This window comes from Molossus molossus, unplaced genomic scaffold (genome assembly GCF_014108415.1).
Source record: "Molossus molossus isolate mMolMol1 unplaced genomic scaffold, mMolMol1.p scaffold_m16_p_13, whole genome shotgun sequence".
NCBI lineage: Eukaryota > Metazoa > Chordata > Mammalia > Chiroptera > Molossidae > Molossus > Molossus molossus.
Window position 1 is genome coordinate 92135936 of NW_023425348.1, and position 22923 is coordinate 92158858.

Below are 22923 nucleotides of genomic sequence, written 5' to 3' on the forward strand. Positions count from 1 at the left end.
GATGAGAGAAAATAGTGGGCCACCTCCTGCATGCCCCCCACTGGGGATCAGGCCCACAACCTGGGCATGTACCCTGACCCGGAATCGAACTGGCGACCTCTTGGTGCATTGGTCGATGCTCAACCACTGAGCCACACCAGTCAGGCTAGAGTTAACATTTTTAAGGCAGCATTTGTCTGAAATTTTCTTTATTTAATTCATACATGTATGTGATAGTTTGGGTCATAAAATTTGAAGTTGAAAATCATTTGCATGCAGTGCTCCCTTACATTTTTACCTTCGATGATGCTATTGAGACGTTCCATGCTCTGTTTGCTCCTGACCTCCTTTCTCTGAGGCCCTGAATGTCAGGACACACCTTACTGTGTGTCTTGGTGTGCTGTGGGTGGAGGTGCACGTTTGGAAAATTTCCTCCCCATTTCTCTCTTCTCTCCGGAATTCTGAGTAAGCCCAGCATCTGATAAATCCAGAGAGAACAGGGCTGATCCTCTGATTTTCTTCTTTCATGTTGTCTTTTTGTTCTATTTTTTGAGAGATTTTTTATCTTCCAGCTCTCTGAAATCATTTTTAAAATGCTATTATTTTCATTCTCAACTCTTTGTTGTCTGTTCAATCTTTTTTTTTTTTTTATTCTCACCCGAGGATACTTTTCCATTTTTTGTACAGATAGAGTGGGAGGGAGAGAGAGAGAGAAACATTGACGTGAAGGGACACATCGAGTGGCTGCCACCCGCACGACCAACCAGGGCCGGGGACAAATTGCAACCGAGGTACATGCCCTTAGCGGGAACCGAACCCGGGTCTCTCCGGACCGCAGGCCGACGCTCTAACCGCTGAGCCAAACTGGCCAGGGCATGTCTGTTCAATCTTTAACTGTGGTGTTTTTTCAAGGACACAGTTGAGCTCGACAACACCATAATCAACTGGATTAATTGACACCTGTAGCCTCCTTCAACAGTAGTGGAATGCACATTTTTCTGAAGCCCACATGGGACATTTACCAAGATAAGACCACATTCTGAGCGGGAACCGAACCCGGGTCTCTGGACCACATAACCTGTGGTATATTCAAAGGGTCACTGTACAGCAAGGAGAAGGAATGCCCTGCACACACTCGTTTAGACACATCTCAGAAACACTGAGTGAAGAAGCGAATCACAGAAGAATAGACACAGTATGATTCCATTTATATAAAATTCAAAAACATGCCAACCAATACAAACATGGGATAAAATTTTAAAGCAAAGCCAGAGGATGACTAAGAGCAGTGTGTCTACCAGGGAGGGACACAAAGGAAATGGTATCCATTTCTAAGTGGGGTGGGAGGGTGTTTGTCTTTCCTTTATAAATATTTTCTTGCATCTCCTTTTTAACTAAAAATTTTAAAAAGAAAAGATATTCTGGGGGTGGGGGGGTAGAGCAAAGGAGGAAACAGGCCGTCTGCCAATGCTTATGTACAGAACAAAGTGCCAGGCACACCACATTCCTAACAGAGTTAAAAAATAGTAATGGAGCATGGCTTTGGGGGTAAAAAAAATCCTAGCAGCTCAAACCTTGATGCGCACAGGCAGGGCCTGCCAGAAGGGTGGCCTTCTGAGGGTTCTTGGCTAAGGCTGCCATGTCACTGGAGGACACCCTCCCAAGCAGCATCTGTGGACTCAACCCCGCTTTTGGTCCTACCCCTCATTCCTACTGTCCCCAGTACTCCTGAGACCCAAAGCTTCTTTGAACAGCCCCCTCCTCCACCCAGAGGGATAGCTGCTTGGCTATGAGGAGTGGGGGGTGGTGCTGGGGAGAGGGGCATCCTAGCTGCTGCTCATATAGACTTTGGGTCAGTCCCTACTGTGTCAGCCCCAAACCTTGCCTTCCATGTTGCTCATGGAATTCCTGAGCATCTCCAGGGTTTTGGGGGGCAATTTGGCTGCCTGTTGGCCCCTCCCTCTAGGAACACAATTTCACCTTCGACTTCTCTGCTAAGAGAGTAAATGAGCCTCCATCCACTTTCCACCTTTCAAAACACCAGGTTCTTTGGTCTACTGCTGTTTCCCTCATTCCTATTTTCTTTCTCCTTTTAAACATCTTTTTTATTTATTTACTGTCATTTTAGATTTTAAGAGGAAACAGGTAAATTCATGTGCTTAAACCTGCCACATTTAACTATAGTTAGTAGATTTAAATAAAAATGTTTAACAGGCCCTGGCCGGTTTGACTCAGCAGTTAGGGCGACGGCCTGTGGACCAATGAGTCTCAGGTTTGATTCTGGTCAAGGGCACGTACCTCGGTTGCAGTTCATAACGGCCCTCGTCAGGGTCATGCAGGAGGCAACCAATCGATGTAGCTCTTTCAAACTGTTTCTCTCTCTCCTCCTCCTCCCTCCCACTCTATCTGAAGATAAATAAAAAAAATCCTCAGGTGAGGATTAAAAAGAAGTTAACAGGTAGCTCCTGAACAGCCCGGAGGAGCGTAGCCCTGTCAGCACCGCCCATCACAGATGCTTGAACACCCCACCTGACTTCTCTGCTTTGACTGTCCCGCTCTTCTTCCTTCAGCTGTGCAAGAGTAAAGGAAACAGCACAAAGATCTGGGTTCAGATCCTGACTCCTCCATTTACTACCCCATGACCTTATCATATCAACTTTCATAGCTCTGAGTTTTACCTACGTAATTGCTGCCCAGTGTACCAGGTTAGCTAGAAATCATTGTGGAGGTGCTTCTAACTCAAGCACTGAACCTGGGAAAGTTTTAGATGCTCGTGCCCTGGATCACTACATGCTGCCTTGGCCTGCTGGTGCCCCCACCCCCGCCCCACCAAGGCCACAGGAGGCAGAGCCCTAGCTCTCACAGGCTCAGGCATTCTGTGGCTCCCAGACGTGACAATCAGAGGAACCTGAAACAGCAGCCAGGCAACAGTGAGGGACCAGAAACCCGCAAAGGTGGAGGGAGACCAAGAACCAAGTGGGCACTTTATTAACTTGGCAAAGGGGCAGTTAGGTTGGCCAAGCAGCCCCTTGCCAGACCCTCCACTGCACTCAAGGGCCACTGAGAGAGGAAGAATTGCAGGCCAAGCCCTAAATACTGAGTCCAAGCTGGGCAAGGCCAAGGCCAAGATGGGTCTGGAGTTGCCGAAAGCAGTTAAGTACCAACCTGCCTTCCTGCTCCTGAGGCCGGGGCTGGGCCTAAAATAAATTATGAGCCCCCTCTCCTGCTCCCCACTCCGTGTACAGCTTGGCTCTTCCAGGAGTCAGGAAGCCATGAGTCCCACATCAGCTGTGGTCTGGAAGGTGATCCCATCCCCAGGCAACGGGGAGGCCAGGAAGGGCCAAAGCCAGACAAGGATCCAGCGGGGCCCCAGGGCCGCCTGCAGGTTGTGGCAGGGGCCTAGGTCATAAGAGTGCTGGCCCCGAGCCCACTCCCATGTGGTCTGGCCCCGAAGCAGCAGCATCCCATGGAAGAGCAGCCCGGCCACGCACAACAGCGCACCCGCCACACACGTGTCGGTCACGAAGGCCAGTGTGAACTGCGCCAGAGACACTCTGCCTGCGAGGAGAGAGCAGAGAGGGTCAGGGGCAGCAGCAGGCGCAGTTCCCAAAGCCCTACCCTCCACCATGAGGCAGAGCTCATCCCTCTCCCAGCGAACACTGAGTCTGCTCCCTGCCAGCCCCTGCTGGGTGAACCAGGCAGACACAGCCCCTGCCTTACGCATGACTCATTTATGCATCACAAACTTGTGAGCACTTCCCATGTGCTGGACACGGTGCCAGGGACCATGAATACCATAATGAATGGTAGATAGCACCTCTGACCTCAGGGAGCTCACAGACATTCACGAGAACCCTTCTCAGTTACTGAATTACAGCTGTGCTGTGTTAAAATGGACAAGTAGAGCGTCTTATACCATCCTGGCCCACAGGCAGTAACAAGTATCTGCTGAACTAAGGACAAGAAGCCATGAAACATGCTCAGTGAAGGAAGCCAGACACAAAGGTCACATATTGTACGATGCCATTTATATGAAATATCCCAAATCGGCACATCCAGAGAGTAGTTCTGCGGCTGCCAGGGGCTGGGGGATTTGGGAGGAATGGGGAGTGACGGCTTAATGGGTGCATATGGGCTCCTTCTTAGGTGATGAAAATGTTCTGGAATTGGTGGTCACAGTTGCACAACATTGTGAGTGCCACTGAATTGTGCACTGAAAATGGTTAAAATGATGAAGTTCATGTTATGTGAATTTTACTTCAATAAAGAGCCTATGGGGGGAAATGCCATGCACACTTTTTAAGAGGCTAAGGGAAGTGGACTTCATCTCTTTTGATAAGTGGTATTTTGGGCGTTGCTGTAGGTTGAGGAGAGGGGAGAAAACATTCTGTGAAGATCCCGAGGTAGGATGCAGAGGGGCCTGAGACAAGGGAGTGGACGGTTCTGGAAGCTCAGGAGAGAAGCCCAGGCTGGATGGATTTGCAGACAGTTAGTACACAGGCAGTTCGGAGACACCCAGAGTGTGGAGAGAGAGAGAAGAAAGGTGCCTCGACCTCAGCACCAGGAAAGCAGGTCGTTAGGAACCAGAGAAAGAGAGGGAAACCGGAAACGAAGGAGGAAACCCAAAGTATGCGCTGTCGGGGACACTGCGGGTAGAGAACCCTTCAAGGAAGTTAGAGGTCAGCAGTTTTATGAGGCTGAAAGGTCTCATGAAGCAAGGAAATTCAAAAGGTCCTCGTGAGACAGAGGCCTGGGACCAGGGCAGTCTCGGAGGAGTGGGGAGTGGGTTTGGGGGCAGAAGCCAATATGGAGCAGATGGAGGAATGGGTGGGAGTTGAGCAAAAGCCCATGAGCCCAGGCAAGTCCTTAGAGAAGCTTGGCTGCTGAGAGAAGAGCTAGAGGAGGAGGATGTGTGGGCAAGAAAGGGTTTGTGTGGGGTGGGGACACGAAGGCAGTCAGTTGAGGGAGCCTGGGGAGGCAGAAGGGGCCAACCCACAGTGTGAGGCCTCAGAGGAGGAGAAGCTGGGGACAGTCAGCCTAGCTTAGAGATCTGTGGACAGGACGTCTCTGGAGGTACCATCTGATGTTTTACCTTCTTTGTGAAGGATTTTCAAGAGATGGGGGCTTAGAGGACTGGAGAGTGGGAAGGTTTGGGCTGCAGTCATCAGGGGGAGCAAGCTTATGAGAAACTAGGACAGCCAGGCACAACCTGTTGAGGTCAGTGGCCATGAACATAGCATGTCCCAACCTGCCACAAAGTACCACGCATCTCTGGCAGCTCTCATCAGCCAGGGCCCAACGTCGGGAAGCCAGGAAGGCACAGTGAAAGGAAGATGGAGCAAACAGGTTTGAGATGTTGGCAGAATGGTGAGAATGGGGGCTCCAACTGGACACAGAGGCGGCGAAGGTGGGAAGGTGCTGATGGGACAGAAAAGAGGGCCAGGAGCTACCAGAGCAGGTGTCATGGACTAAAAGAGTGAGAGACGGATAGAAGAGGCGGTGGGAGCAGAGAGAGGGATGACTGATGGTGATTTGGGAGGTGACACATTTTGGATTCTGACAAAGTCTGGGGTGTGGACATGAGAATAGGGGAAGTGAAATGGAGAAGGTGAAAATGCTGAGTGAGTGGGGCACTGAATAGGTTGTTCGCCCAGACTTTCAGACACCATGACTTCAGGGCTGAGAGAGAGAGACTGGGCGCTAGTGACTGAGGGCAGTAAGTGAGGCCATGGATGACCACAGGGCGGTGAGTGTAAGGACGTGCAACTGGAGCGCCTGACGCTCCGTGGAAGTAGGGGATCATCAAGGAGGGCTGCTCAGGAAGCCCGTGTGGGCAAAGGAAGACACTGACAACCCCAGGGGGTCTCCCAAGGCTACAGGGAGGGGGTGTTTGGGACAGAGCTGGGCTTGGATACAGTGAGGAGACACAGCAACTACTCAGAATGGTCAGGGAGTTGAGTAAGTGCAGGACAAGGTTCTGACGGGGCTGTGGGTGGAGAGGTCAGAAGGAAGGAGTCAGGGGAAAGAAAGCTCAGAGCATTTTGTGGGAGAGAAAACAGGGTGAAAGATCAATGGGGCTTTTACCGTGGGTGGTGGCAGAGGAAAGAGGAATAAACGTGTTAACCAGAACCTGGCCTCTCAATCAGCCTCCTAATTCCAGTCTTCCCCTCCCAACCTGCAAAGACTGGACCTTCCCAGCCAAGTAAGGGCTGTCTCCTCACACCAGCATTCAAGGCCTCCACTACCCAGTCCTAAGCTACTGTCCTAGCCTTCATTTTCACAATTCCATCAAACGACCTTTGCTGCTCCCTGCCCAACATCCACGCCTTCAATTAGAACGGTCCCCTTTAGAATACTCCTCCAGTGAACTTCCACTAGGCTTTCCTCCTCTGCCAACACCTCCTGGACCCTTCCCTAATTCTCCCGGGCAGCTCTCTGTACCTGTGTTCAGGCACCGTATTTTACCATACTGCAAACCCAGCTGAATACCAGGCGGTCCCCCCCCCCCCACCACCACCACCAATAAGTGACATTGGGTCCCAATGTACTGCCAGGAGAACCAGCCCAAAGTCCCATCTCCCACGAGAATGGCCCACTACTAGATCCACTGCCTCTCTCTGGAGGCCTCCCAGGCTCCCACCTGTGAGCAGCATGAGCCAGGGCAGCAGGAGGAGGGCAGCAGTGTGGAGGGGAGTGTGGGCTCGCAACAGAGCTGCCAGGGCTGGGCCCAGCAGCACAGAGACGTGGAGCAGGACGCCCGCGCCATGAAGCAACAGGCACAGGAAGGGCCGGTAGTTGTGAAAGCCCACGCAGCGGCCCAGCAGGCGGCAGTGGTGGTCCCGACGCAGGACGCAGATGCGGCAGGCAGAGCAATGCCCACTGCGTGGTGGCACCTGGCTCTGGCACTGGTAGCAGTAACTGCAAGGAAGGAATCACAGGATCAGTTCCCCCAGCAGCTCTGAGTGCCCCATCTCAGGCCTGTGAGCCCATCCTGGGGAAGCAAAGGTTGCCCTCACTAAGCCTCAGGTTCTTCATAGGTAAATGCAGGCTGAACACCACTTCCCAGACCCTCCCAGTTCTAACACTGCAGGTCTGGGGTCGCTTCCAGCTGATATCCTTTGTCCTGTGGCCTTTCTCTAGCCTCTAACATCCAGGAGCAAACTGCTGACTTCCTCCACAGCCCACTTGGCCCAAGTCTCCATGACCTCTCCCTGGATTACTGTAACAAGATCTTGACTGGTCTTCCTGATTCTACCTGTGTCCCCTCCTAGTGTAGTCTCACCCCAGCAGCTAGACTGATCCCTAAAAATCTGTCACGTCTCTCCTCTACTCAAAACCCTCCAATGGCTCTCCATCTCACTTCTAGTAAAAAGCAAAGCCGCCAGTGTCCTACTAGGTCTTTACATGTCTACGTCTCTCCTCCCCTTCTCACTCCACATTAGCCACACTGGCCTTCTTGCTGTCCCGTAACGTGCTAAGCACATCACTGCCTCGGAGCCTTAATGTTGTCTGTTCCCTCTGCCTGGAACACTCTTCTCCCAGATTCCCATGTGGTTAACTCCCCACCTTCTTCAAATCTTTGCTGAAATGCCACCTTCTCAATGAGGCCTACCTCGACCACCCTATTTAAAACTGCAGCTTTCACCCCTTCTACCCTGCTCTACTTTGTTTCCCAACCACCAGCATGTTCTAACATTCCATATAATTTGCTTATGTTATGCCTATAGTTTACCTTGCACATAGTAAGTGCTCAGTAAACATGTGTAAGTGAATGAATGATAACGATTCTCCTTCTAGCTCTCCCTTCCAGGTTCTAAAGGAGTTCTCTGGATCTAACAAGCGAATCCTATACACAATCTGGTTCGAACATGGTCCTAGGGCCCCTCCCCCTGTCCAAAGCTCCCGCTTCACCGCCGGATCCCACGCCCCACTCACGCCCAGCCCTGGCCCAGACCGCGGCCGGCCAGCATCACGCCCCGGATGCTAGGATCCGAACGCAGGAAGAGCCCCACGTTGCCCAGCAGGTTAAGCAGCTGGAAGGCGGCCAGCGCCAGCTGGAAGGCCCGGGCCAGGGGTCCCAGCGGGGGCGGCCCAGGACCCAGCACAAGCACGTAGGCCAGCTCCAGACCCACTGCCGCGGCCCACAGCGCGGTGAGCACGAGGGGCAGCCGCGCGGGCGGCCCGTCCGCGCTCCCTACTGCCCAGGGCTGCCCCATGGCCTGGACCCACCGCTGTCGGATCCGAGTACCCTGCCGCTTCCGTGTTGGGGCGGGGATAGTGTCAGACGGAAGTCTATCACGACCAATGGAAGCTCGGGGCGGGGGCTGATGTGAGAGTTTAAAGTCACGTGGAGTAGCCTGCAGATGCGGAGATATGATTGGACGGCCAAGTGAGTCAAGAAGATGCTTGAAATCCTGTTGGCGCTAGAACTGGGTAGGCAGCAACGTCGTGGCAACGGCCCGCCCACAGAGGCCCCGCCCCTCCCGCCGTTGCCGGGCTCGCTGGTCTGGCTGTCCAGGGTGCCTGCAGGATTGAGTTGCACCGTTGGTGGCGTCGGGGTTGCCCGGCTCAGCACATTCTCCCTGACCCCCTAGCCTCCCCGATATTAATAGCCCTGCATCAGCGCATCCAGCTGGCGTGGAGCCCCTCCCCATGCTCGAGTATCTTCCCTAGTCACCCCAGAAAACATTCAAAACATCTCTGCGCCTTGGTGTTCCTGACTGTGAAATGGGGCTAGGGCTCCCTGTTTCCCACCAGCGCCGAGCAGGAAGAGGGTCAGGAAGAGGCCCAAAGGGCAGATTCTAGAGCGGTCTGCAGCCACTATTATTATCATTTCCGATGTGCACATGAGGAAACATTCAGAGAGGGCCCGTGGCTTTCCCAAGCTCACACAGAGCTGGGATGCGAACCCCGGATCTCCATCACGGGATCAACGCCAGCGCCCCCAGATTCTGCAGTCCCCTGGCCCAGGGCAACCTTTTGCCGGGTCTTGACCCGAGCTCCCTCGCCCCCACCGGCCCCTCCCACCTCCCCCATATTTAGCGCGAATCCGATCCGGGGCTGGCCCGGCGCTACTTAATGCGGCTCCTGTGTTCTGGAGAGCGCCGAGCAAAGCGAAGCCAGGAGCCCAAGGAAGATGATGATGGTTATGCAGCCCGAGGGTCTGGGGGCCAGGGAGGGGCCCTTCGCAGGCGGCGGAGGCGAGTACATGGAGCAGGAGGAGGACTGGGACCGCGACCTGCTGCTGGACCCGGCCTGGGAGAAGCAGCAGCGGAAAGTGAGTATTAGCCCATTTCCTGATGGCAAAACTGAGGCCCGAGAAGCCTATCGGTTTGTGGTTGTCATCTCAGCAGGTCAGGAGTAGAGCCTGCAGAGTGCCACTCCCTTGCCCAGGCTCTACCCGTCAGTCCTCTGCTGTCCCCCAGGGCTGGAAGAGAGAGCTGGGAGCCCTCATGAGGGGTTTAGGATGACAAGGAGTTTCTGGGGTGCCCCCCAGGAATAATTCCTCTGGGTCCACTGCCCTGTTTCTCCTGGCCAAAACGGGTTGGCTCAAGAGATCCACATTTGGAGGCTTCCAGAAGAATAATCTCTTTCTCCTCACACCCACCCCACCTCTCTAGTTAAATATTCCCAGGCCCCACCCTGAGGGCTTCCAGCCAGGCAACTAGTAAAGAGACTTAGGAATGTTGGGAAGGGGGCAAGCATCCCAGACCCCTTCCTACCCTCTCCTCTGTATGCTCTCCAGTATGGTGTCCATAGTCAATCTATCCCAATTGTCAAATGAGGAAACTGAAGACTAGAAAGGGCAGAAATAGGACCCAAATCACATACTATCAGAAAACAGGACCCTTCCCCCCCTCCCCCTGCAACCTGAGGATCTTTGCCCCTTGCTAGCCCCGTCTCCACTCTTCCCAAGATACCCCCCCCCCCCCCCGCCCCAGCAGCACTGAGTCTGCTGAAAAGGCCACAGGGTTGAGGAGGAGGGAGCCCTGGGTCCCCTTACGCAGTAACCTGACTCTCTGGCCAGATGGACACTTTGTGCTGAGGCAGCAGCTTGGGTGAGCTAGAGAGGGGCACATGGGCAGCTGCTGTTTTGGCCCAGCCTTGTACGGTGCTCAGGCCCCCTCTTCCTGAGCTATTTTCACTCCCAGACTTTCCCAAGTGGAGAGGGCAGGACACCTGGGTTCCCAAAAGAGAGATGATCTGGCCAGAGTGAAAAAACTTTAGGGAGTAGCAGGCCAGGAGTAGGGAGGACACCATGACGTTATTGGACCCTGCTCAGCATTTGCCAACAGGGTATGACTCCAGGACTGGGCAGGGAACGAGGTGCTCAGTGAAATTTGCAGGATCTGAGAATCCCAGGACTTTCTAAATCAGAGCACTTCTACTGGGTTAGGTGACATGAGATGACTCCAGGGACCAGGAGGCTTAGATGACGCGGCTGGGGTACCCCAGGTGACAAGCCTCCCCCCCAGGCTTCTCTTGCACCTGTCTCCAAGCAGGGCTATGGTCCTCTGGTCCAGCAATCTCCCAGTAATGTCATTTCTGTCCCGGAATCCAGCTGCCATCTGCTTTGCAACAACTGTTATCCTCACCCCACCCACCCAGGCCTCTCCCGGATCCAGGTCCACGTGCCCTTCTTAAGACACATACCTGTCTGTAATTTGCCTTTGTTACTTAACAAAATATCAGGAATATCCTTCCAACCCAACTTATAGCCACATACCTCATCCATTCATTCAATGGCTGAGGAGTGTAGATGCTCTGTAAATTAATCAACATCTCTGGATGCTGGACATTCTGGTCCTTTCTTTCTCATCCAACATTATTTATACAATGTAATGAACATCTCTGTGCTCAGCTTTCGCCCTGCTTCATTCCCGCTACCCCTCTGCATTTTGGAACACTCCCACCTCCTCCCACCTGATGCCTGAGTCCTCTTCATTCAACTTCATTTAAAAATATTCATGCAATATTTCTGGATGGGGTCCTATTATGTGTTAGGCACTGTTTTGGGTGCCAGGGATTCAGCAGAGGACAAGCTCAGGAAGCTTATATTCCAGCAGGGACAAATGTTTTTTTTGGTACGTGCTCTTAGCGGGAACAGACCCCGGGACTCTGGTCCGCAGGCTGATGCTCCAACCAACCACTAAGCCAAACCAGCCAGGGCAGGACAAATGTTTTTATCTCATCCACCTCTTCCTGCCCCATTCCCCTCAACTGATACTCTTTCTCTCTCACCCTGGTTCCAGCCACCACCTTCTCACTTCTCCCTTCTGCTCTGCCAAGTCGTCTGCCTTCACTCTGCAACCAGAATGAGCTTTTAAAAACACAGTTCTGGCCCTGGCCGGTTTGGCTCAGCGGTTAGAGCGTCGGCCTGTTGTCCAGAGAGTCCTGGGTTCAGTTCCCGCTAAGGGCACGTACCTCGGTTGCAGTTTGTCCCTGGCCCTGGTTGGGTCGTGCGGGTGGCAGCCACTCGATGTGTCCCTTTCACGTCGATGTTTCTTTCTCTCTCTCTGTTCCTCTCTCTCCCTCCCATTCTGCCTGAACAAAAAATGGAAAAATGTCCTTGAGTGAGGATAAAAAAAACAAAACAGTTCTGGTCCTGGCCAGTTTGGCTCAGCGGTTGAGTGTCGTCTTGTGGACCAGAGAGTCCCGGGTTCGATTCCCGCTAAGGGGCACATACCACCATAAATAAATAAATAAAAACACAGTTCTATTCAGCCTGTGTGGCTCAGTAACTGAGTGTCGACCCATGCACCATTAGGTCGCCAGTTTGATTCCCGGTCAGGGTACATGCCCAGGTTGTGAGCCTGATCCCTGCGGGGGGCGGGGAGGGATGGAGGAGGCGGCCAATTGATCTTCTCTCATCGATGTTTCTATCTCTCTCTCCCTCTCCGTTCCTCTCTAACATCAATAAGGAAAAGAAAAAAATTTTAAATACTGTTCTGCCTGCCTCCCTCTCCTGCCTGAAAGCTTCCCTGACTCCCTGTTGCTCTCAGATCAAGTTCAAACTCCCTGGCTTATCACCCAAGATTGTGCATGACCTGGCCCCTGCTGCCCCTCCAGCCTGCGTCTCACCACTTACACCCCAACACCCCCAGCTTCATTCCAGCAGTGCCCAGAAGCTGTAGCCCCACAAACCTAGCAACTGTTTCTCACTGCCAAGCGCTTGCCCATGTGGCTGCCCCTGCCTGGGATGCCCTTGCTTGCCCTTCCCTGCCTGAGTAACTCCGGCTCTTCTGTCACAGCTCTGAGCAAATATTGGCCCTGCCCAAGAGGCTCCCCCCTGATTTGGAGAACTCCTCCCCTAGAATCCCTGACACCAGTCTCTCCCAGTTCTTCTCAGACCAACATGACTTTTTGATTGACAGTGAGTTCCAGATGAGGGCAGGGACCACAGCTCATTAAGAATCATGTTTGTCAAATGAAAGAATGCCCCTTCCTTTTCCATGGAGGCCCCACCCAGACCGCCTCTCTCGCTGCCCTATCTAGCTCCAGGGCATCTCAGACTCCAGGGTTAGAGGCACTACAGAGAATCAACTGCCCTTCCTGTGCTCGGGTCCCATCAAGTAGTGCTCAGCACTCGCACACCTCCGGAAACTCACCCCCTCCCCTTAGCAATGACAGCCCTTCAAGAATTTAAAGCATCATCTTCCATGTCTAGCTTCTAGGGCATCTGAAAAGCTGCTCTGAGGAAGGGAAACTGGCTGAGAAAGAATTCCAAAGAACGGCCAGGGCCACCTTCCGGGAGTATCTATCTGTTTTGTGGAGAAGGAGTGCTCTAAATTCTAGAATCCTGCCAGGTCATGGAAGAGGGACCTGGGACATCATGGAGTCTGACCCTAGGTCATAGTGAGTAGTTCAGCTGGAATTGGAGCCCAAATATGGATTTGACCAAGGACTTTATAGCTGATGGAGAATCGAGCATCTGAAAGCTTGGTCGTTTGTGCACCAAGCTCCAGGTCACCCCTGGAGACACACAGCCATATACCAGCCTTCCCATCCCAGATGGAGACTGAGGCTGAGGCTAACTCTTGGGGGCAGGGGAAGACAGTTATCTCCAGAAACTAGGTCAGGCGGGGCCTGAGTGCCCAGCTGATCCTCCACGGCCTGCAAAGCTCTTGCACACTCACAGTTGACTTGGAGGCCAATTCACAACAGCCCTGAGAGGTCCGCGGGGCTGATATAAAAATACACAGGTGCACAGTCCCTCGGGCAAACCCTCAGAGCCAGGTGTGCTTTGACCCAGAATTGTTCAGATTTTAGGAAGGCAGCATCACCTTGCATTGGCCCTTGCACCTCAGAGGGCCCCACACTTTGAAGTATCTGTTTTATGATTTTCTAAATCCCCCTCCAGTGCTGAGATGGGTCAAAGCTGGAGGGCTGGTGGCGAGGTGCCCCAAGTCCCAACTGAGACCTGCATGGGCCCCAGACCCTGTTTCTCCTCTTCCAGGAGAACTAAAGCTCAGAGAGGGAAAGCGACTGGCCCAGGTACACAGCAAGTAGTGGCTGAGTCAGGACTCAAGCCCAGGGCCTTGGGCTCTGAGATCTACCCCGACCGAGGAGCCTGAGCACGATCCTCAGCACGAGGGTCTGAGCTCTGTTCTCTGCCCCAGACCTTCACCGCCTGGTGCAACTCCCACCTGCGCAAGGCAGGCACCCAGATCGAGAACATCGAGGAGGATTTCCGCAATGGCCTCAAACTCATGTTGCTCCTGGAGGTCATTTCAGGTGAGGAGACCCCAGGACCTAGGAGAATCCAGAATGCTGGGGAAATGTGGCAGCAGAGGCTGGAGGGGACTTGATGGTGGAGGGGAAATTTTGAGGACAATGTCTCCAGCTTCCTCTCATGACCTTTGACCCTTGACTTCTCCTTTTACACCCAGGAGAGAGGCTGCCCAGGCCGGACAAAGGCAAGATGCGCTTCCACAAAATTGCCAATGTCAACAAGGCCCTGGACTTCATTGCCAGCAAGGGGGTTAAGCTGGTGTCCATTGGGGCTGAAGGTGAGTGGGTGGCAGGAAGAGGCCTAGGCGAGGCTTGGGGGTTCCTGATACAAGAAGTCACCTCTGCGAGCTTCAGTTTCCTCATCTCCACAATGGGGATAACCATCCATGTCTCACAGGAGAGACTGTAAGGTGGAAACATGGCCCAAGTGCCAGCCCAGGACCTGGCACCTAGATGGTGTTAGAATCACTTTTAAGTAAAACAGCTGAGTACCTACTAGGTGCCAGCCTGGGAGGAGGGACCAGGGCCAGAGAGCAGAGCAGGGCGGAGGTAGCTGAGGCTGGTAGCACAGGCCTTGAACAGCAGGTGGGACCTGCCCTGCCCCCACCCTGTAGAGATTGTGGATGGGAACCTGAAGATGACCCTGGGCATGATCTGGACCATCATCCTGCGCTTCGCCATCCAGGATATCTCTGTGGAGGGTGAGCAGGGGGTGGGGGAAGCAGGTAAGGTGAGAGGGCTGGGCCCAGACCCCTCCCCAACTAACACACCCCAACCCTCACCCAGAAACCTCGGCCAAGGAAGGCTTGCTCCTGTGGTGCCAGCGGAAGACAGCGCCATACCGAAACGTCAACGTGCAAAACTTCCACACCAGGTCTGTCAGCCGGTCAGCGCGTGGGCCTCTGCCAGGCCCTGCGGCACAGAGCTGGCCCGTTACAAGTCGCAGGGCAGAGGTCACAGCCAAGTTCCTGGAACAGTGTCTGAAAATAGGAGGGCTCAGTCAATGTTGAATTGACTCCAGGAGGATAAGGGAGACTTCCTGGAGGAGGGAGCACTGGAGACATCCCTGGGAGGGCATTCCAGCCAGAGAAAACCTGTGGGCAAAGACCTGGAGGCCAAAAACATCTAGAAATGGGTGGGGCCTCACCCTGTGCAAGAATCATGATGAGCCCTGGCCGGTTTGGCTCAGCGGTTAGAGCGTCCGCCTGCGGTCCGTAAAGACCCGGGTTCGGTTCCCGCTAAGGGCACGTACCTCGGTTGCAGTTTGTCCCCGGCCCTGGTTGGTCGTGCGGGTGGCGGCCACTCGATGTGTCCCTTTCACATCGATGTTTCCCTCTCTCTCTCTTCCTGTCTCTCCCTCCTACTCTGTCTGTACAAAAAATGGAGAAATGTCCTCGGATGAGGATTAAAAAAAAAAAAAAAAAAAATTAAGAATCATGATGAGCTCGGAGGAGGCGGTCCAAATCTGGTAATAAAGGGCCCCAAACGCCAAGCTAAGGAGTTTGCACTTGACTCCATTTTACAGATGACACTGCCCTAATGGGGGTGCTTCTAGGGTGAGGGTAGGACAGGGCCTCAGCTTGAACCCAGGCCTGACCCACCCCTTCTCTCTGACCAGCTGGAAGGATGGCCTGGCCCTCTGTGCTCTCATCCACCGACACCGCCCTGACCTCATCGACTATGCCAAACTGCGCAAGGTAGGCCTCCGACACCCCCAGCCCCAACTCCCCCAAACCTCTGCCCTCAGCTGACCTTTAACCTCTTCCCCCTCATACCCGTCTAGGATGACCCCATTGGCAACCTGAACACTGCCTTCGAGGTGGCAGAGAAATACCTGGACATTCCTAAGATGCTGGATGCAGAAGGTGAGAGTAAGCCTAGCCTGGGGGCTCTGCTATCTCACCGTCTGACCTCCACACTTTGCCCTTGCTCTTCCCTCCTCTCAGACCGTCCTGCCCTTCACCTGGCTCCCTGGTCAGAATCCTTTGTGCCACTGGCCCTCTTCTCCAGGAGCCCTCTGGCCCATCGCCCTGCCCCTCTCCACCCAGTGGAACCAGCCTCCCCTGCCTCCCGTCTTCTGTAACGGCTCCGTATTCTGCCTCATATCCCAGTTACCTGCGTCACTTACGGACACGCTGGTTCCTCAAGACTTAGAGCTCCCCTGGGGAGGTCCTGCCTCTGGTCTCTGTGCCCAAGCAAGGCTTTAGTTCACTGAAACAGCAAACACTTTCTGAGCACCTGCTGTGCCTAGTACCCTGAATGTGTGGGCATTGATGGATGAGAATTTGGGGGAAAGACAGACAGACAGATGGAGGTATGGGATGGTTAGAGACATTAGGCAGTGCAGACTGGTACCTCATGAGGGCTGCAGTGTTTGCTCACCCACCGACTCTCTCATGGTTTCCTCACCCCACAGAGGGGAAGTCTGCTGGGCCCTGGGGTGATCAGAGAGGGATGCAGGGAGGAGGGAGATGGTTTGGGGTAGCTGACAGCTGGTGGCCATGACTAGATGTCACTGTCCTCTCCCATTCTGAGGGAAGTCTCTGCCTGGCTGGGGACATGAGCCCATTCCCACTGCTGGCTTTGGCCAATAAATAAGCACCTCCCTGCCATCCCCCAGACATCGTGAACACCCCAAAGCCCGATGAGAAGGCCATCATGACCTACGTTTCCTGCTTCTACCATGCCTTTGCTGGTGCTGAGCAGGTGAGGGGTTGTGGACCCAGGGGCCCAAGCTTGGAAGCATCCCAACATCTGGAGATGCCAGGCCCGTGGGTGGGAGTGCCACCATCCCAGCTGCGCACACACAGTCCTTGGGGAGCTCGAGAGCAGAGGCCTCTGGCCTGGAAGCTCCCTCCCCACCTTGCAAGATGTGCTCCCCTCCTTTTTCCTATTTGCACAGGCCCAGGGTCATAGGCTTTACAGAGGGAGGCTGGGTTAGGGGTGTGTGCGGCAGCCACTCTGCCTCCCCCCAATCACAGGCAGAGACAGCCGCCAACAGGATCTGCAAGGTGCTGGCTGTAAACCAGGAGAATGAGAAGCTGATGGAGGAGTATGAGAAGCTTGCCAGCGAGGTGAGCCAGAGAGGGCCATCCCATCATTCCCACCTGTGCTCTCCCAACCCAGCTAACTCGGTCTGTGCTGGCCAAGCCTCCCTCTCCTCAAAGTCGCCTTGGTCTCCTCCAGCCTCCTCATGACATCTTCACCCTTTTCCTTCCCCTTCTGCCTTTCCAAGCTCCTGGTCATTTACTCATTTGAATGACTCATTCATTCATTTCCTCATTCATTTATCCATTCACTCATATTTAGGCAGTCTCGTGGTTTTTGCTGTGCTAACCTATACTGGTCCTTGGACTCAGAAATTAACCTCCCTGCTCCTTCCCTGACTAGTGGAGATCCCCCCTTCTGCCCTTCAGACTCCCTCTCTGCTTGAGGCTGGGCCTTTTGGTCCCAGCCTGGGTGTGGGTGTAGAGGGGTAGGCGAGGTGAACAGGCCGGCTCAGAGCGCTCTGCTCTGCCCCTGCCTGGCCCTGGCAGCTGCTGGAATGGATCCGCCGCACGGTCCCGTGGCTGGAGCACCGTGTGGGTGAGCACAGCATGAGTGCCATGCAGCGTAAGCTGGAGGACTTTCGTGACTACCGGCGCCTGCACAAGCCGCCCCGGGTGCAGCAGAAGTGCCAGCTGGAGATCAACTTCAACACGCTGCAGACCAAGCTGCGGCTGAGCCACCGGCCTGCCTTCATGCCCTCCGAGGGCAAGCTGGTCTCGGTGAGCCAGGCCAGGGATGGGGTGACCCCGGCTCTGCTCATATCCTCTGGGTGACCTTGGGCTCTGTGTCACCTTCTGTACGATGGGTGAGCCGTGATGGTGGGCACCTCTGCCTACCCCACAGGACATTGCCAACGCATGGCAGGGGCTGGAGCAAGCGGAGAAGGGCTATGAGGACTGGCTGCTCTCGGAGATTCGGCGCCTGCAGCGACTCCAGCACCTAGCTGAGAAGTTCCAGCAGAAGGCTTCCCTGCATGAAACCTGGGCCCAGGGTAGGTACACCTCAGGCGGCTTAATTCTATGCTGGGATGGAGACTGGCAGAGAGCAGGACTTCTGGCAAAATGTGCAGGCCAGGGGTAGGTCTCTGCCAGGAAGTGGGAGATTTGTTTCCTAGTCCCACCCTTGCTGTGCTGGTAAGTCACTGCCTCTCTTCTCTACGTGTAAACTCAGGCCCCTCACTCTCTCCTGGTTCTGGCCTTCTGTAGGTCTGCTCTAATATATTTGTCATTTAGCATTTTATTTTTATATGTAGTATGTGTCCAAAGGAGCATCCCCAACCCTAACATCACTTACATTATGCTCAAAGTATATTGATGCCTCAATATTGCATGAGTCACATATATTACTCTGTATGAACACAGTCATTCAGTGTTCTGTCGGGGATTTTAGTCCCACGAATGAATGAATGAATGACTTCTGCAACAAAACAATGAACAAATACTAATAATGGATTATGGGCATAACAAATAATGATGGTTTGATATAAGAATTACTTTAAATATAAGGCCACTTAGTGACCCTGAGATCTCTGAACCTCTGAATCTGTTACCTTTTTTTGCAAACTGCAGGGGCATTCAATAAATAGTCGCTGCTGCCATTATAAATATTTTTATTTGCATAATTATGGTAATTGTCATTCTCAAAGTACTTTTAGGTTCATTATTCATTCATTCAACAGATATTCATAGAGGGTCTACCAAGTACCAGGCACCTTGCCAGGCTCTGGGAAACTGGTGAGCAGAGGAAACTGTCAGGAGCTCATCGGGCTCTGAGTTGGTAGTTCTCGATCAAATAATGCCACAACAGTACCAAGGGCCACTCCTCACCGTTCAGGGTCAGGGGAGGGAGACGAAGATGTCATTTGCGGGCCATGTCCTGAAACAGGAGTTTCATTTAACTTTCTCAGGCCAGCGCCTCAAAGCAGTTAGGGTGGCTAGGCAGGTGTGATCGCCTGCATTTCACAGATGAAGAATCTCCAGGCCACACAGTTCTGCTCGAGGCCCCTACTCCTCTTTCCGAGCAGGGAAGGAGGAGATGCTAAACAAGCGCGATTATGAGTTGGCGTCGCTACACGAGGTGCGGGCATTAATGCGGCGCCATGAGGCCTTTGAGAGCGACTTGGCGGCACACCAGGACCGCGTGGAACACATAGCTGCGCTGGCCCAGGAGCTCAAGTAGGCGGGGCCCGAGGCCCGGCCGCTCCCAGTGACAACGCCCCTCCCTGCCTGGCCCCGCCCCTAGGCGCCGAGCCCCGCCCTGATCTTCATTGCCCTCTGACACTTCGTTCTCCCTGGTTCTCCGCCACTCCTCCCTTATCCCCATCCCTATCACCGGACCCGCTCTGCTGCCCACACGCTTTCCACCGGCACTCGCCGGCCCACCATTGTGGCCAGCCCGCTCCTCTCAGCTCGAGCTGGGTCTGCTACCGCCTTGCCACCTCCTCCAGTAACCCTGTCCCTCTATTCAAGCTCCCCGAGGAACTGGACCTGAAATCAGTGGGCACACCTATTCCCCTAGGACCACGCTGTGAACATCCCCTTCGGGAAAGCCCCGCTTCACCCCCACCTGCCCTGGCTACCTTACACCTGCACCACCATCCAGGGCGAGGGTCAGGAGGCAATCTGGGCTGCAGTCTGGCCCCACAGTCACCCCATCTTCTGGCCCCCAGTGAGCTGGACTACCATGAGGCCGCCTCAGTGAACAGCCGCTGCCAGGCCATCTGCGACCAGTGGGACAGCCTGGGAACGCTGACCCAGAAGAGGCGGGATGCGCTTGAGGTCAGGGTGGGGGCTAGGGAGCTGGGGGTCGGACACTGGAGACAGGGGAGGGAGCCTAGCCTGTTGGGCAGACTGCTGACTCCTCCGCCATTCCTGCGGTCCTCAGAGGATGGAGAAGCTCCTGGAGACCATCGACCAGCTGCAGCTAGAGTTTGCACGGCGGGCAGCACCCTTCAACAACTGGCTGGATGGGGCTGTGGAGGACCTGCAGGACATGTGGCTGGTGCACTCAATGGAGGAGACCCAGGTGGGCGTGGGTGTTCTGGGGGGCTGGGGCTGCATGAGAGACAGGCCTAAAATCCTGTCAGCCACTCCTTTAGGCTCTTGAGGAATGGGGATGGAAGGAAACCCCAGTTCCTGAGCACTGGGCTAGGAGACAGGAAAACTGGGTTCTTGAGCCAGCCCTGTCCTAGACCACTGGATGGCCTGGAGCATGTTGCTGCCCTTTCTGTCACCTACAGGAAGTGGAGGGTCCTGGCTGATCCTTCCTGCCTGTTGCCCCCAGAGCCTGCTGACAGCACATGAGCAGTTCAAGGCAACGCTGCCCGAGGCTGACCGAGAGCGGGGTGCCATCCTGGGTATCCAGGGTGAGATCCAGAAGATCTGCCAAACTTATGGGCTGCGGCCCAGCTTGACCAACCCCTACATCACTCTCAGCATGCAAGACATCAACACCAAGTGGGACACGGTCAGTGCTGCCTGTGGCCGCTCCCTGCCTCCCATCTGCTCCTGAGAACTCTAATCACCCTGATACCTCAGGTGTCCCGAGATAAGGATCTGGGGTCTGCCAGACCCGATGTGGTGTTGGGCAAATCACCTTGCCTATTGGCCTCATCTGTAAAGAGGCCAGAACAGCAGCATTTTACTGTCAGCATTTTACTGATGTTAAGATAAATGAAATCTAGTGTGGGCATCATTTATAAAACAACCTGTTAGTTATAAATGAGGTTGCTGCCCCATTTACTGATGAGGAAACAAGCCTAGAGAGGTTGAGTGATTTGTCCAAGAGCCTGCCCATCAAACCCTGACACCCTGGCTCAGAGCTGCAGGGGCTCTTTGAGGGGCTGGATTCCCCCAGAGCTGCCCCTGGCACAATCACCCTCCTTCCCAGGTCCGAAAGCTGGTGCCCAGCCGTGACCAGATGCTGCAGGAGGAGCTGGCACGGCAGCAGGTGAATGAGAGGCTCCGGCGACAATTTGCTGCCCAGGCCAATGCCATTGGGCCCTGGATCCAGGGGAAGATGGAGGTAAGGCTTGGATGGTGGGGCAGGGGCTGGGCCACCAGGAGCTGGGAGTCCTCATCCTGTCAGGTCCTCTGCAGGAGGTGGGGCGCCTAGCAGTGGGGATGGCCGGCTCTCTGGAGGAGCAGATGGCCGGACTGCGGCAGCAGGAGCAGAACATCATCAACTACAAGAACAACGTTGACCGGCTGGAGGGCGACCACCAGCTGCTGCAGGAGAGCCTAGTGTTCGACAACAAGCACACCGTCTACAGCATGGAGGTGGGATCACACCTGCTAAAAGGGGAGGCAGCACTGGCTGGGGAAGCCTGGGGCAGCCACAGCTGGACACTGCACGTCTGCTGTCCCAGGAGGGTCCCCAGTTCAGCTTGGCAAGTTCCGCCCAATGTACCCATGGGGATACTGAGACCCAGCGAGTGAAAAGCGACCTGTCCAGAGTCATATAGCAGTCTAAAGCCAGGCCAAGATTGGCCATGAATGGTTGATCAATACTTAATAAACCATCAAACTTTAAGGCAGGAAGGGCCCCTGGAAGTCAGAACAGCTTCCAGATGGGTACAGAGGCCCAGAGAGGGGAGGACTTGTCCAGGGTCTGAGTGGATTGGGGGCAGAGCTAGAGTTCGTGGCCAGGCACTGGCTACCCACTGACTTAGCCTATCTCCTGCTCTCCCAGCACATCCGTGTGGGCTGGGAGCAGCTGCTCACCTCCATTGCCCGCACCATCAACGAGGTGGAGAACCAGGTACTGACCCGAGATGCCAAGGGCCTGAGCCAGGAGCAGCTCAATGAGTTCCGGGCATCCTTCAACCACTTTGACCGGGTCAGCAGGGGCCCAGCTCTGTGGTGTGGTGGACTTGGGGGCTAGTGGGGTTTGAGGACCACACCTGACACCCACCACCCACAACAGAAGCGGAATGGGATGATGGACCCCGATGACTTCCGAGCTTGCCTCATCTCCATGGGCTATGACCTGGTAAGTGCCCCCTACCCTTGTCCCAGGAGTCTAATCAGTGCTCTGTCCCATGTATGGATCACCTGCTATGTGCCTCCCACCTTAACATCCATGATCTCATTTTCTCATCAAACCCATTCAGGCTGGGTAAAAGTACCCCATTTCAGACAGGAGCTATGAAAGTATCAGAGAGGTAGATTAATTTGTTTAAAGACACAAAGCTGGAAATTTGGACCTAGTTCTGTGTGAATCCAAAGCCTCAGCTTGCAACATTTTTACTCAGAAAAACGGCACTACAGAGAGCCCCAGGAACAAAGATCAGGACCAATGGGCAAAGGGGCACTGCAACAGGCAGGAAGCAGATTTCAGCCTAGTAGAAAGGCCTTCCTAAAGTCAGAGCTGGCTAAGGCTGCAGATATGGAGAAAGAGAGCACCCTGTTACTGGGATTGTCGAGCCAAGGCTGGACAGCTGAGGGGACATCAGGAGCCCTCCTGGCTTTAGCACCCATGGGCATCATGCCCAATCTCTATCCTTGCAGGGGGAAATGGAATTTGCTCGAATTATGACCATGGTGGACCCCAACGCAGCTGGGGTCGTGACCTTCCAGGCCTTCATTGACTTCATGACCCGAGAGACAGCCGAGACTGACACAGCTGAGCAAGTTGTGGCTTCATTCAAGATCCTGGCGGGAGACAAGGTGAGTCCCAGGCATGGAGGGGCTGGTGGGCTGGGGCAGGGAATAGAACCTGTGGGCCCTCAATACTTCTTCTCCCCCAGAACTATATCACCCCTGAAGAGCTGCGGCGGGAGCTGCCAGCTGAGCAGGCTGAGTACTGCATCCGCCGAATGACACCCTACAAGGGATCTGGGGCTCCACCTGGAGCCCTGGACTACATGGCCTTCTCCAGTGCCCTCTATGGGGAAAGTGACCTCTGACCTCAACCTGATGTTCTCCATGCAAGTAGGAAAGAAGGCGCTCCCTCTGACTGATCCCATCCATCCCTCAGAGCATGGACCCCCGAGAATGACCAGCCAACTGTTTCTGAATAAAGATCCACCCGTGGGTCTTACTCCATCTCCTTTAGGTTCCTGAAGCAGAAGCCAGGCCCTCAGGCTCCTGGGCAGGACCAGCTGCCTGACCTTAACCCTCCAGGGGTCCCCACTACCCTTTCTTGTCCTCAGGGACTGAGTATTCA

At 54.4% G+C, this 22923-nt stretch overlaps 2 protein-coding genes across 2 annotated transcripts; one reads left to right on the forward strand and one right to left on the reverse strand.

Annotated features, from left to right (window-relative positions):
- Positions 1-2947: 2947 nt before the first annotated feature.
- On the reverse strand, positions 2948-8215 carry ZDHHC24 (zinc finger DHHC-type containing 24). The gene is made up of 3 exons (XM_036258895.1): positions 7915-8215; positions 6620-6897; positions 2948-3537 (listed from the first exon to the last, which is right to left on the reverse strand). The coding sequence occupies exons 1-3, from the start codon at positions 8193-8195 to the stop codon at positions 3242-3244; spliced, it is 855 nt and encodes a 284-aa protein (XP_036114788.1). The 5' UTR covers positions 8196-8215; the 3' UTR covers positions 2948-3241.
- Positions 8216-9019: 804 nt separating this feature from the next.
- On the forward strand, positions 9020-22795 carry ACTN3 (actinin alpha 3). Its single transcript, XM_036258413.1, has 21 exons — positions 9020-9256; positions 13599-13713; positions 13869-13988; positions 14325-14411; positions 14497-14584; positions 15329-15407; positions 15494-15575; positions 16331-16416; positions 16692-16784; positions 17247-17477; positions 17602-17749; positions 18782-18932; positions 19427-19535; positions 19642-19782; positions 20041-20223; positions 20647-20781; positions 20856-21035; positions 21448-21594; positions 21682-21747; positions 22266-22424; positions 22505-22795. The coding sequence occupies exons 1-21, from the start codon at positions 9116-9118 to the stop codon at positions 22661-22663; spliced, it is 2700 nt and encodes an 899-aa protein (XP_036114306.1). The 5' UTR covers positions 9020-9115; the 3' UTR covers positions 22664-22795.
- The last annotated feature ends 128 nt before the right edge of the window (positions 22796-22923 follow it).

Coding starts and splice junctions, on each gene's coding strand:
- ACTN3 (XM_036258413.1), top strand. CDS start 9,116: ATGATGATGGTTATGCAGCCCGAGGGTCTGGGGGCCAGGGAGGGGCCC. Junction 15,576..16,330: donor TAAGATGCTGGATGCAGAAG/GTGAGAGTAAGC, acceptor GCCATCCCCCAG/ACATCGTGAACACCCCAAAG. Junction 21,595..21,681: donor CCTTCAACCACTTTGACCGG/GTCAGCAGGGGC, acceptor CACCCACAACAG/AAGCGGAATGGGATGATGGA.
- ZDHHC24 (XM_036258895.1), bottom strand. CDS start 8,195: ATGGGGCAGCCCTGGGCAGTAGGGAGCGCGGACGGGCCGCCCGCGCGG. Junction 6,898..7,914: donor GGTCTGGGCCAGGGCTGGGC/GTGAGTGGGGCG, acceptor CCTTCCTTGCAG/TTACTGCTACCAGTGCCAGA. Junction 3,538..6,619: donor CTGGCTCATGCTGCTCACAG/GTGGGAGCCTGG, acceptor CTCTCCTCGCAG/GCAGAGTGTCTCTGGCGCAG.